The sequence below is a fragment of the Cyprinodon tularosa genome, unplaced genomic scaffold (genome assembly GCF_016077235.1).
Source record: "Cyprinodon tularosa strain WSP-4 unplaced genomic scaffold, ASM1607723v1 ctg291, whole genome shotgun sequence".
NCBI classification, from domain to species: Eukaryota; Metazoa; Chordata; class Actinopteri; order Cyprinodontiformes; family Cyprinodontidae; genus Cyprinodon; species Cyprinodon tularosa.
The window spans coordinates 358033-371172 of NW_024038998.1; the positions used below are offsets into that span (position 1 = coordinate 358033).

A 13140-nucleotide genomic window follows, 5' to 3' on the forward strand; every position below is an offset into this window, starting at 1 on the left:
CCACAAACCCATGCGCCAACCCGGAAGCCCGGCTCGGGTTTCCGTGGCCACCGTGAGATCTGTTCGCCGTTTGTTTCCTGCTACAGAGAAAAGCGGTGTCGAGACTGACCGGGAAGGCTGAACAACACCACCTCATTCTATAACCACAGTATACAATGAAACTGTTAGCAATATCTCCATCTTTGGATATCCGTCTCGCCACTGTTATACTGCTGGTAAGGGTCCTTTTAGTTTAGTTGTAAAGGGGAGAGGTTACGGTCACTAACAGATGTAGCTAATGTCAACTGCTAAATTCTGCCCGCTGATATACTGCCCTGCTTTTACAAGCTTTAAATATGCTAAGACATGTGGTATATTTACTACATCGAGCAATTTAGTTATATAATTTTACATTTGATTAATTATACTATTAACTTATAGTTAGCAGCAGGTACTACCCACTCTTCTGCATTGAGCACTGATAAATTAATGCTAACTGCTAGCACGATTTTCGAAGCTTTTTGGTTGTCTTACTGTTTAAAGGGATTAAGCACATTTGCTGTTCTATTAAACACTGTTATTATCCTACTTTTCGTGTCATTATATATGTGTCTCCTAATGATGTTCGCCGGTTGGTAAATTCCTCTGTTGTGGCTCATTCTCATTGGCCAACAACCCGGAACTAGAGGTGAGCTTAGTTAGCCCTGAAATGAAAACTTCTCTGTGAGGTGCAGAGCTATGGTTTGATAGGTTTAACCGCGGCGAATGTGACAGTTTGTCAGTGTGCAGCTGTCACACCACCTTATGTGAAATCAAAAACACAATATGCATACAGAGTAGACCTTGTTTAAAGCAACTATGGCTCTGCAGCTACTGATATTTAATAAAATGACCACAAAGGACGTTTTAATCTTGTAAAAAGGCATCAGAAAATGCTTTTTTATGAGTTTCTTATGCTACATCTGCATTGAGCTTTTACAATTAAACCTACTAGTACAAAATCCATTTTAATTGCTTAAATTTATATTTTAGTTTTTTATAAACAAGAGAAATTGGCATTTGGTGAGGTTCAGCGAAAAGCTTTCTTATCTTGAATGTTTAACTGTTCTGTTTGGTCTAAAGATAGAATAGGGCTGGACAGTATGGCCAAACTGTGTATTAGGATGGGGTGATTAATTTTGGTCAATATGATATACTTTCAATATGAATATAGAACAATTCAAAGCCCCAGACAGACTGCTAAGAATGGCCACAACAGTTGTCTGTACAAACTTTGACATTTATTTTGCGAGATATCCTAAAAAAACAACCCTAAAATAATAACAAATTCTGCCAGGGTTGCGGTGGGGCCGTAGTCTATCTCTGGCAGTCTATGAGCGAGAGGCGAGGTACACCCTAGACAGGTCACTAGTTTGTCGCAAGGCAGCACATAGACACATAAGGAAATACAACCATGCAGACACTTACACCTAAGACAATTAAGAGAAGCCAGTGGCCTCTATGCACAACTTCAATACTTCCTGAACTTAAGGCAGCTCTTTTGTTTCCTGTCTTTTCCGACTGGATGAACAGATTAATCCAGGTGTGCATGTATTAGTTAAAGACCTTCTTACATTAAATTAAAAGGACTTTAAACTGTTGATGTCATACGACAAAGAGTTTTACTGGATTTGAAACTGCCACTTTTCCCAGTCTTGGCATGGTATGAAACCCATTATTAACCATGCTTAGATTTTAGAAGCAAGGCCAGATATTCAAGTACCAACTTAAGTTTTCCTTTTAATTTATTGACTTATTGAAATGACACTGATATTTCAATTTATTTGTTTATTAAAATATTTAGCCAGCTCTAGCTATCATAGTACTATTGTTCTCATATTCTGGTTAAAGTGCATATTGAGTCATCACTGATCCTACCTCATACTATACGCACCATTTTCAAGACTTTTCTTTAATAAGTATTTGCACTAGAGTTTATATGATAGAGGGAGGCGTATAAACCTGAAACAGAAAAAGGAAACTCGAAAAGAAAAATCTATTCTGCTAAAATTTGATCTTTCAAAAGTAAACCATAATGGGTGACTAGGTGAAACAACTATAAACTGTTCTCCTTATGCGCTCTTTTGATTTGTTGAACATTATCATCATAATGTTTTGGGTTAAGTTCTGCAGTCATTCATGGACAATAATAAACATGGCCCTGCTCAAATTGCAGCCTTGACATGATGGGCTTTAGTCTATCGTTTGGCGTTAGGTGTATATTTTTTAAGTGTTAAATGCTAATGCACTTAATAGACCATCTTTAGTAAAACATTGAACTAAAAAAAGCATTTTATCATGCGCTATAGCTACATAAAACAAGTGCTTCAACAACTAATTTAGTAATTATAGTCAAAGTTAAGTTGGGAGTGTCATCATGTTTATTGTTTTTCTTAGTTTGATAATCCAATGCGGAGCCTGCATGTTTTCAAAACCTGCACTTCTGGTTTAAGATATCAGGGCTTTGTTTTAAAGAACTGAATGCCAATAAGGCAACTGATGCTTCATCTTCAAAATAAAACTCAAAACTTTGCTTGGCACAGGAACTCTGGATAAATGTTTTCCACTACAATTTCTGTCCACTTTACCTCTTAAAGACGAGGTTTTTAAAACTATTGTTTCAGATATTTTTGCAAATGTATTACTGATAAAACAAAAAAACCAAACAAAAAAAAACTGTTAATAATTGCCCACAGACTTTGCTATGAGATTTGAACTCAGGTGTAGTTTCTATTTCTGCGATTTATCTTTAAAATATTTCTGTAAATTGTCTCAATACTATCAGTAATAGATTTGGTTGATTGAATGTGGTTTGAAAAAAAATACAAACCCAACAACATAATGTCCCACAGTTGACACTTCATCTTGGCGCACAAAATAATTGTGTCAATAATTGTGCGCCAAGAAGAAATAGCTGTGATTTCCAACATTTGTCTGTAGGCCTCCAAGACAGTATTGTATCAAGGCATATATCCTGAGAGAATGGTAAAAAATGTGTGGAGTACTGAAGGTCCTATTGAGCTTAGTGGTCCTTCTAAACTGATTTGGATCCACCATGTCACTTCCTATAGTTGGCTCTCAAAACAACTCTGAATGACTGTAGTAAAAGAGCCTCAGTATTAGCTGACCAACAAGCCGCTGGTCGCTCTAGCAGAGCCCCATCCTTGCTCTTTGAAGAAAGAAAAAAGTTCAAATATTTATCTGCTGATGAAATGAAATAAAAGATTCCCCTCTTTGGCCTGAATCCTAGGCATTATATTTACTAGACACATCTTATCACTAAGTGATTAAACAATGAAATGGGTGTTAACGTTCAAACTGAGAGCGATGTCATTCTGTAGCAGGAAGTGAGACACTACTCAGGCTTCAGGGGAAGTTGATAATAACATTGCACAGGGACATCTTTGGCAATAACCTGCTCCAAACAACCTTAGTATGGGGTCAAGGTTCATCTTCCAGCAGAAAAAGGAGTGGTTTACGAAGGAGTCTGTGAACAACACTGAGTGAACCAGCGACATCACAGACGTATACCTGTATAATCCTCGCTGGAAAGATCTGAAAAATGTCTGTACCAGGACTTCCCATACAACGTTGTGGAGCTTGAGTGTTTCTGCGAAGAACAATGATAAAATATTATAAATAACACGTTTAGTTGTTATTACACTCTCTAGTAAAAGAGTCAGTATTTCCTATCAAAGAGGTTGAACAAAGTATTTAGCAAAATCTGTGGATACTTAAATACTTGTCAGCTTTTTTTTTTTTTAACAAATTAGCCAAATTAACTGTTTGTTATATAATATGATAATATTTGTCAAATTTAGAGTGTAAAGTAATTGTTCATTATCTAATAAGGATATATTAAAATAAAATGTGAAGAAAGGGAAGATGTGTAAGCTTTACCAATGCAGAGTTGATAAGAATGACTGTAACAATCTATTAGTATGTTATTGGTCCAGAGACGTGCATGCCACGACCTTTGATTCACTTTTAGAGGTGCTATTGGTTTTAGCTCCCTATATCCATCTTTTCCTATCATGTGCTCAGCTTCAATTAACCGATGTTCTGTCTGCAGGTGATGGGCCTCTCTACTCCAGGGCAAACAGAAATCGTCAGTTTGGACTCATCCAACATCGACGATGTCCTAAGTAAGACATTGTGTTGTTAGCTGCAACAAGTATAACAGTTTTGGCCATCGTATTTATGCTGATACTGCTTTTGTGCATATTTTTTTCTTTTAATTTAGCTTTAGTCAATACAGTTATATGCTTTTATCTAAGTAAATTGTATATTTATTTATTTATTTTGTTTTACCAGAAATAATCATACTAATGATACTATTAATGGCTGCCCACAGTTTCATTGGGTTTTTGCAATGTTGACTTTTGCAGCAACCCCACCTCCTGTTTTTTTTTTTTTTTGCTCTCTTTGTATTACATATGGAAACTGAGAATGTGCAACTTTGTTTTAAATATCGTTATTTTATTTTCTCTTTCAAAAGCTGTCATATTTGAGTTCAAAATTGTTATGCACATTGTTTTTTTTTCAGTGAACTTAAGAGCCATTGAACTAGACTAGACTATAACATTTATTTAAGGAAAACTCTGTAAAATAATAAAATAGGAGCTTTCAAGCAGGGCTGTGAATAAATATTTTAACATTGCCCAGCCAATGTAGAAGGAATAATGCCGTTTAGAGGGTATTTAAAAGTTGTCTGACAATCTATTTGCATTTATAGCAATGGAGATTTCGCTGGAGGCGTAAACAAGAATAAAGTAGTCTGAAAGATAAAGGGAGTGAATTATTAAACTGATCAGAAAATAAGAAGTGTAGATTTTAAACATTTATCATTTTATGATTTCAGAAATTTACGCTTTATTTCACCAGGCGTATAGGTATTGAATTTTAAGTTGAGTCATGAAAAGAAGAAAATTATTATTACTATATGATGACTTATGTGATATGTTACTCATGTGATACTTAGATGAGTGAATCATTCTCAGTTTTTGTACTGAAAATGTTTTATATATATATATATATATATATATATATATATTTACTAGCATCCTGTCCCAAGTGTTTTCTCTGCGGGTCTCTTTACGAAGGGATCTGTTTAATCTATTAGATTTAAGATGAGATATCCTAAATCAACATATGCAGTTATGAGTTTTAACATATAGAGTTGTTTTCATATAAATGTACAGATCTGATGACTTTGTGTTTTTCTTATAGATAATGCTGGTGTAGCCTTAGTCAACTTTTACGCAGACTGGTAAGTAATATTTTTCTTCTTTTCCAGCTTTTAGACCTTTTTGTACTTTTTTAGTCCTGTTATAATGGACATTCTTTCTAAGTTTTTGGCTTCCTGTCCCTCTTTCATTACACTAACTATACAACTATCTCCTAGATTTACCATGTAATTTCTTTTTTGACTTTTTATTTTCTTTGTACTTTATATACATCCAGTTTGTGCTGAATTTACCTTTCATCTAAACTTTCTGCAGGTGTAGATTTAGTCAAATGCTCCATCCGATTTTTGAAGAGGCGTCAAACATTGTGAGGGAGGAGTTCCCTGATACCAAGCAGGTGGTGTTTGCTCGAGTCGATTGTGACCAACATTGTGAGTAAAATCTTTCTTATCTTTATGTTGTGTTTTCTCTAACTCTATTCAGGATGTTACTAAAAATAAAACTTATAAAGTACCCATGGGACATACAAACACATTTTTCTTCATGAATGTTGCACCAGCCCAGATTTTTAGATGATAACTGGATAATTGTGGAGAGTTTTTTTTGTCTTTTTGTTACAAAAAAAGATGGGGATGGTATTTCACTGGGATAGGTTAAGCATTTTAATCCTTGGTGTAAAAACTGTCAGGCTCTTGATGGGTGCCCGGTCTGTCATGGACCTGTTTTAGAGGTCATATACAGTCAAATCTTTTTCAATGTTTTTGTTGGGACTTAAAAAGTAAGAATCAGTCTTTAACTAAAAAAATATATAGTTCCAAGCATTTATAGGTAATAGAGTGTAGGAAACAAATTAGGGTTTGTCTTTTCAGCACTGTTTTCCCAGTGCTTTTTAGCCTTTACATATGCACATAAGGCTGTAAATGTGCACCACTTCCACTGTTGTTACACCTATTATTAAACCACCGTATCGGGCAGATTTTTAGTGTAATTTTGACACCTTCTGTTTATCCAGCATGTGTGCTGAAATGAGCTGGACAAAGCTCTGGGGGACGAACTCCAGATGTCAGTCATAGTGCTGATGAGCTCATCAAAAATGAGTAGCGGCCTGATTATCAGTGTTATGGTGACAAATGAAAACCGGCGTGGCATAGTCATCCACTTACAGGGAAAAAGAATATCAAAGAAAAAGGAAAAGCTCAACCTGAGATGCAAATAATATCTCAAAGACATTGCAAATTTAAAAATAACTGTTTTGTCTCAGTTACAAGGTTTAGCTTTAATTTAAAAAAAGTGTTACTTTATATTTCTGATCAGTCTCAATACAAAGTTTTCATTTCTGATACATTACCAATATTGCCTATGGGATTTGGCCGATACTGATATTTACCTCAAATGATATTTCTATGAATCATACCAGCTTCTATTACTTATTTTATACTATAGAATGTTAGAAAAGGCTTGATCAAGTAATATTACTAAACCAAGGAACAAAAGTCAACTGAAGCTATGAAAACAACTGACCCTAGTAAAATAACCAATTACTTACAGAAACTTTTAACAGGAGTGTTTCTATCAGCATGAATATATTGGAGATTTCAGATGCAGGCTGATAAAATTCAATATTAGTTTTTTGGCTAATGGACCGTTATTAATATTGGATCAGGACACCCGTACTGATCAGTTTTTTAGCATAGGCATTAGCAACGAGAATTTGCCAAAAAATTCTAGAATTCTTTACATAGAAAATAAGAGGTTAACACCTGTGCTCTTACTATATTTGATGCACATGTGCACACAGAGATGCCCATCACAGCAGAGCTCCCATACGTAAGCTGCCAGCTTCAGCCTTTAGAGATAAAGCAAATTAAAGAGAATTATTGATGACCTGCAAACTGTTTGAAGACTAATGACAAAACTGCTCCATCCTGTGAAGACTGGAAGCTTAGAGACTCCCCGCAGAGAGATTGACACCTGCCACGCATGCACACACACACCCATTCACTGTGTGCAGCGAGAATATTTACTCCTGGCGGGGGGGCTTTCATGTGGGAGATCAGAGCTCGGGGCTGACTGAGGGGCTGTGCTTTTAGACTCTGGTTTAACTGCTGTCTCTGTCACTGTGGCGCTCTTCATCTCCATGTGCTGTTTTTTTCCTCCTCAGCATCTTGCTCTTTATCAGTTGATTTACTCGTCTTTGCTTTGCTCCTCCCATTCCTCTGTGTGTAGCCGATATAGCTCAGCGTTACCGCATTACCAAGTATCCAACGCTGAAGCTATTTCGCAATGGAATGATGATGAAGAGGGAGTACAGGGGTCAGAGGTCAGTGACAGCCATCGCTGACTTCATCCGTCAGCAGCAGGTCAACCCAGTTAAGGAGATGCCCTCCATTGAGGAGGTTAATACCATAGATGTAAGTGCTAAATCCACACATTCTGTTTATTCACTTAGGAGCCATTATACCATTGTGGCTAAATACCAAGGAGCTCTATTAAAGACTTGTCCTACATTGTAATTCAACAGAGAAGCAAAAGAAACATTATCGGATACTTTGAGACAAAGGACTCTGATAACTATCACACTTATGAAAAAGTTGCCAACATCCTGCGAGATGACTGCACCTTCTTAGCCGCGTTTGGGTGAGCGCACTGCCATCTCTACATCTCCATCTTTTCTGTTTCCTTTACTGTTTTCCCTCATACATGCTTTTTTTAACTTCTATCCATTCAGTGCCGTGTCACAGTCTGAGCGCTTCAGCGGAGACAATGTAATCTACAAACCTGTGGGCGAGGGCGTTCCTGACCTGGTCTACCTCGGCTCCCTCACCAACTTCGACCTGACATACGCTTGGGCTCAGGACAAGTGCGTGCCTCTAGTTAGGGAGATCACCTTTGAAAATGGCGAGGTTTGTTCCTTCAAGGATTCTTTCTGGCACTTTTTCTATTGCATATAATTATACACACATCAGTTTGTGTGATTGCTAGAATGGAAGTCAGGAATCCATGTTTTTTGTCCATCGCCCTGACTTCCCCTTGACCTCCACCCACCTTTAAACCTTTCCCTGTATATGTGTGTGATCTCCAGGAGCTGACAGAAGAAGGGCTTCCCTTCCTTATCTTGTTTCATCTTAAAGAAGACTCGGACAGTTTAGAAAAGTTCCAAAATGAAGTTACCCGACAGCTAATCAGTGAGAAAGGTAGGGCTTTGTAGTATATAGATAATGTAGCTTGATATACAGTACATGATTTATTTCATTCCCTCATACTTTCTACACAGCAAAATGACGTTTGTGACATTTTTGCACCATCTTCAGGGTCTATAAACTTCCTTCATGCGGACTGTGATAAGTTCCGCCATCCTCTGCTCCACATCCAGAAAACCCCTGCTGACTGTCCTGTCATTGCAATCGACTCGTTTAGGCACATGTATGTCTTCCCTGATTTCAAAGACCTCGCGTAAGTATGGAGTCATTCCAAATGATTCAAAATGTGTTAAATACTAATCTATAACTAATTTTAGAAGAAATTAAATGTCAAATTCGTATTTGCACATAATACAGTTACCAGTAATTTAAAGAGGTGAACACAAGATATTCCTTTCTTGTTCTGTTAAAGCACCAACAACACTCCTCTGTGTTACGGTTGGCTAATAACTTTAATTATGCTGTGCTTGTTGATTCGCCTTCTAGTTACCAGTTGGAAAATCAGCGTTCTCTGATCCTTTAGGTACTAAATGATATAAGGACATTATAGGACAACAATAATGTATTTCTCTCAGGTTTAGGCGTTCAGACAGGAAAAGAGCAGTGTGTGGAAAAGTAGCTTCTAACTTCAACTCTTCAGAAACCTCTTGCTGACTTCCAAGTACAAAACTGTTTCAGGATATGTGCATCACATCAAAATCCACTTTGGCTGCAGCACTTGCAAAGCATAGTCAAGAGTTTAAATAAAAACGGTTCATTTGTGTTTTTGAAATCTTAAGTCATTGCTACACATGTTACTTTACAACCTCTAGTCCAGACTCACTAGTAGCAAATCCCACTGTTTCAAACGTTTGCTTTGCTTTTAAATGGGAATAAAGAATTCTGTTCTACAGTTATTTCGATTATTCTGTGTTACATTACCTCTGCTCTTAGAGAAAATAAGCAGTCATTGCAGCAAGGCTGGAAAATATTATATTTTCAGAGCTACTGATTACACTTCTTTAAAAGAAACCAGAATTACCTAAAACTGGGAATGACAAAAAACTAGAGATTTAAGGTCAGTAAGGTCTAATAAACATTCATAAAAATCTAGCTGAAATGGCACAATGCAATTCTCAAGCAGTGACCGACATCAAACATTCCTTTAAATTGCTCTGATTAATGAGTTGCATGGTGCATTATTCACCCATTTGTAATTGTTTATAATGAGATCTGTTCAGAACCAAATGAATTTTATCACTCACCACATACACACTGCTATGCTCTGAGCTGCAGAGAAATGCCAAACCTACTAAAATTTTCCCTTTATGAATGGGCCAGGACACCGGAGCTAATGTGACATGATTTGGCACGTGCAATAAGTGCTAAACTAATCCAGTCTAATCTAACTTAATCTTATTTATTCAGCCACCCCCCAACCCCACCACACCCCCTACAATCATTGTCTGATCAGATAGACCGTAGCCTGGAGGACCTTACTAGATCCTCCACAACCTAATTTCATTACAACAGCTCTGCATGCGTAGCACACAGCCTTTAATTACATTAGCACATTATGTTATATATACTTGTTTGCTTAAGTGTGTCCTAATCTGACACCCATAAACACAGTTAAGTTAAACCCTGGGTCAGAGCTGCCTATGTGACATGGCACCAGCAGATTCCCCCCCTCAACATCACTTTGACCAACCAGATCTGATCTGTTTTCATGCTTCAACAGAAGGCATCAACTGCTGCCACTAGTTGTTCCGTCTAATAGCGCTTAACTCTGGGCTGCACCTCATTGTTAGGGATAAAGTGATGGAATGTTTGAAATAAAAACATGATGCTGATAATAGAACAATTCATTTCTTTCACTCTCCAGAACTGCCTTTCTATACAGAATAGGTAAGAACGAAAGATGACATAAATATTACGAAGGTGAAATAAGTGAGGAAAAATAAAACGGTGAATTGAAAAATCTTTTCATTTCCAATATTTATTTCTCTTCTGTTGTCTAAAAGGTCTGCAAAAGAATGGAGGCATAGAATCAGACCTTTCTTAAACATTGAATTTTTTAGCTTTTGCAATTTTTTTTTGTTTAAATTCACCAGCGCAAATTACACCTGTAAAAATCCCACAGCAGCAATTTGTATGTGTATAAAATGAATAACCTGCAACAAAATACTCTTTGATTATGCAAGTCAAAACAGCATTAGAGCAAGTCCAGCTGCTTTTATCTAATTACATACGCTCATTTCATCACAGCACACATTAGTACTTTGAACAGAGAGTTAGGTTTTTTAACAGTTAGCTTGTAGCGCACCGTTTATCATACAGCAAACGTTTCACCCATTTAGCTCTCCTTTTGTTTTTGAAATGGTATGGTTCGGGTACTGTGGAAATTCAGTGCTGTATTACCTGCTTTAGGGATACCGTTTTGGGAACCCCAGCCTTTGTGCTCAGCAGGGGTTGTCATGTTACAGAGCTGTGTAGCACAAAATACTAGAAGGTCAACACTTTTTGCCATTTTAATTTCTGGAAGCAATTTATTGTTGAAGATATTTAAAGTAAAAATAATGAAAATCTATTATTGCCCAGGATAAGAATTGTTAGAAGTTGGTATCTGACTTTATTTCTTTCATAAAGGTCTGCTAATCCAAGCTAGGGTTGAACAATTTTTACCTTAAAATTCAAAATAGCTTCTTTTCTTTTGTTTTACCATTACTGTGTTTTTTATTTGCTATTCCGCTGTACAAACCACAAACATGCAGATATTTCACTTCAGTTTCAGTGTTCATTACCTTGATCTCTTATGTCTAAGTAGCAATTTCTTTTTGCTTAAAATTCGCATAAGAATTTGCATGGGAATTTGATGGAAATTTGGCTAAATGCATATTTCATCTGTTTTCTTTTTTTTTTCTTCTCCTTAGTGTTCCTGGAAAGCTAAAACAGTTTGTTTTGGATCTTCACTCTGGAAAGCTTCACAGAGAGTTCCACCATGGTCCTGACCCCACAGACAGCACGCCTGGACAGGTGGGCCAAAGGGTTCACTTAACTCTGTTCACAAGATTTTATTCATTTTCTTTTTATCATTTTGAAATGTTCCCGTTTTGATTGAATCTTACTTTGGTTTTAAGGAGGAAACAGGCAAAGAAGTGGCCAGCAATCCCCCAGAGAGCTCATTCCAGAAGCTGGCACCAAGTGAGACCCGCTACACCATCCTCAGACGGGACCGTGACGAGCTGTGACCTGAACAGCCTTTCAGAGATCCTGAGACTCAATGCCACGCCCCGGGGTCAGGGAGGGGGTCAGGGTTGGGACAGGCCAGCAGGACAGAAGAATAACACCCAACACCCTTACTAGAGAAATTGAGAATGGACAAGAAGGAAGACTGAAAAGTTAACAAACGAAGATCATAAAGCGGTGGGGGGGAGGGAGAAGGAGAGCGCAGTCCATAACACAACAATGTTGGAGTAATCTATATTTTCATAACTTAACCATGCAATTTTTTATTTTGAATCAGCAGGATTGGTAATAAGAAGCAGATGTGTTTGGTCAGGGGGTATGGGGCATTTAGGACTTAAAGAGAAGTTTTATTTCTTTGGAGGTTGTAAATATGTTTGCTAAGTTGGAATCACAATATCGGTCTAAGTTAAATGCAGAGTTTTCTTTATTTTATTCAGTCTCTTTTTCATGATGATCAACGAACTGTCCTCACTCCATTTGTACGGTCCTGATCTGTGGTTTATTCAAATTTAGCCTGGTCTCCATACAAGATGATCCTTAAATATCATTAACCTCATGGCTGCATCTCAACACGATCAACTTCTGTCTGATTTCATTTATAGAGCACACGTAAAAAAAAGAAAGAAAAAATACCTGTTTAAAGTAGCTTTATTTTAATTTCTTTTCATCATACCGACATTAAAAACAGCTTGTAGGAGTAGCAACATTTCTAACTGAGACAAGAAACTGAGCTATTCCATCCTTTTGTAATATGCCTTTTTTCCTCTCTCTGGTACTGTTTGTATTTTGGTTATGGCTAATGAGGTCTGTTCAGATGCTAATGAGAATACCCTTTAGATATTTTTATGTTCTACTTTTTACAGTACGGTGCCACATTGGACTTAATTAATCAATTTATTTCAAGCTAATCAGACTTTCCCTGGACAACCCAATTAAGATTTCTGCTATAACACAAAATCCCAAACCATTAATCAGCAATTAAAATAGCCGGTAATGGCAGCATCATGATGTGGGGATAAAGCTTCATTTGAGTTAAAGACCCGAATTCTTTTCAAATAAGTCGCAGAGAGATTATAAAAGGCTTCTACATGATTTCCATTAATATCATGAATTTGTGTATTTGTTGTCTGTGTGCCCTTATGGTTGGGGGTGGGGGACATTAAGAGTCGAGCATTTTTAGGAGGAAACCCCACACGGTAAAAATGGTGGAAATGAAGCCTGCCACTTTGTACGATTTTTTTTTTTTAACTGCATTTGTCTCTACGTCTATAAGGTTTTCTCAAATTTCAGAGAATCAAGACGTCGGTTTGAACATGCTTGTATCGGGGGTGGGGCTCATTTGTGTTGCGTGTCCTAACCTTCAATGTAGGACTAGCATTGAGACATATCTGCCCACATACAAAGAAACAAGGGGGGTAGGGGGTCTGATGCCATATTTCAATCACTCATCTCAGAGGTGAATGAGAACAAAAAAAATAGATAAAAGGAAATAAAAAAGGTTTTACAGA

General features: G+C 37.1%; 1 protein-coding gene across 1 annotated transcript; it reads left to right on the forward strand.

Moving 5' to 3' along the window:
- Positions 1–56: 56 nt before the first annotated feature.
- Positions 57–13140, forward strand: erp44 (endoplasmic reticulum protein 44). Its single transcript, XM_038291063.1, has 11 exons — positions 57–215; positions 4091–4163; positions 5248–5287; positions 5520–5635; positions 7431–7615; positions 7726–7841; positions 7933–8107; positions 8287–8398; positions 8516–8657; positions 11317–11419; positions 11524–13140. The coding sequence occupies exons 1-11, from the start codon at positions 156–158 to the stop codon at positions 11632–11634; spliced, it is 1233 nt and encodes a 410-aa protein (XP_038146991.1). The 5' UTR covers positions 57–155; the 3' UTR covers positions 11635–13140.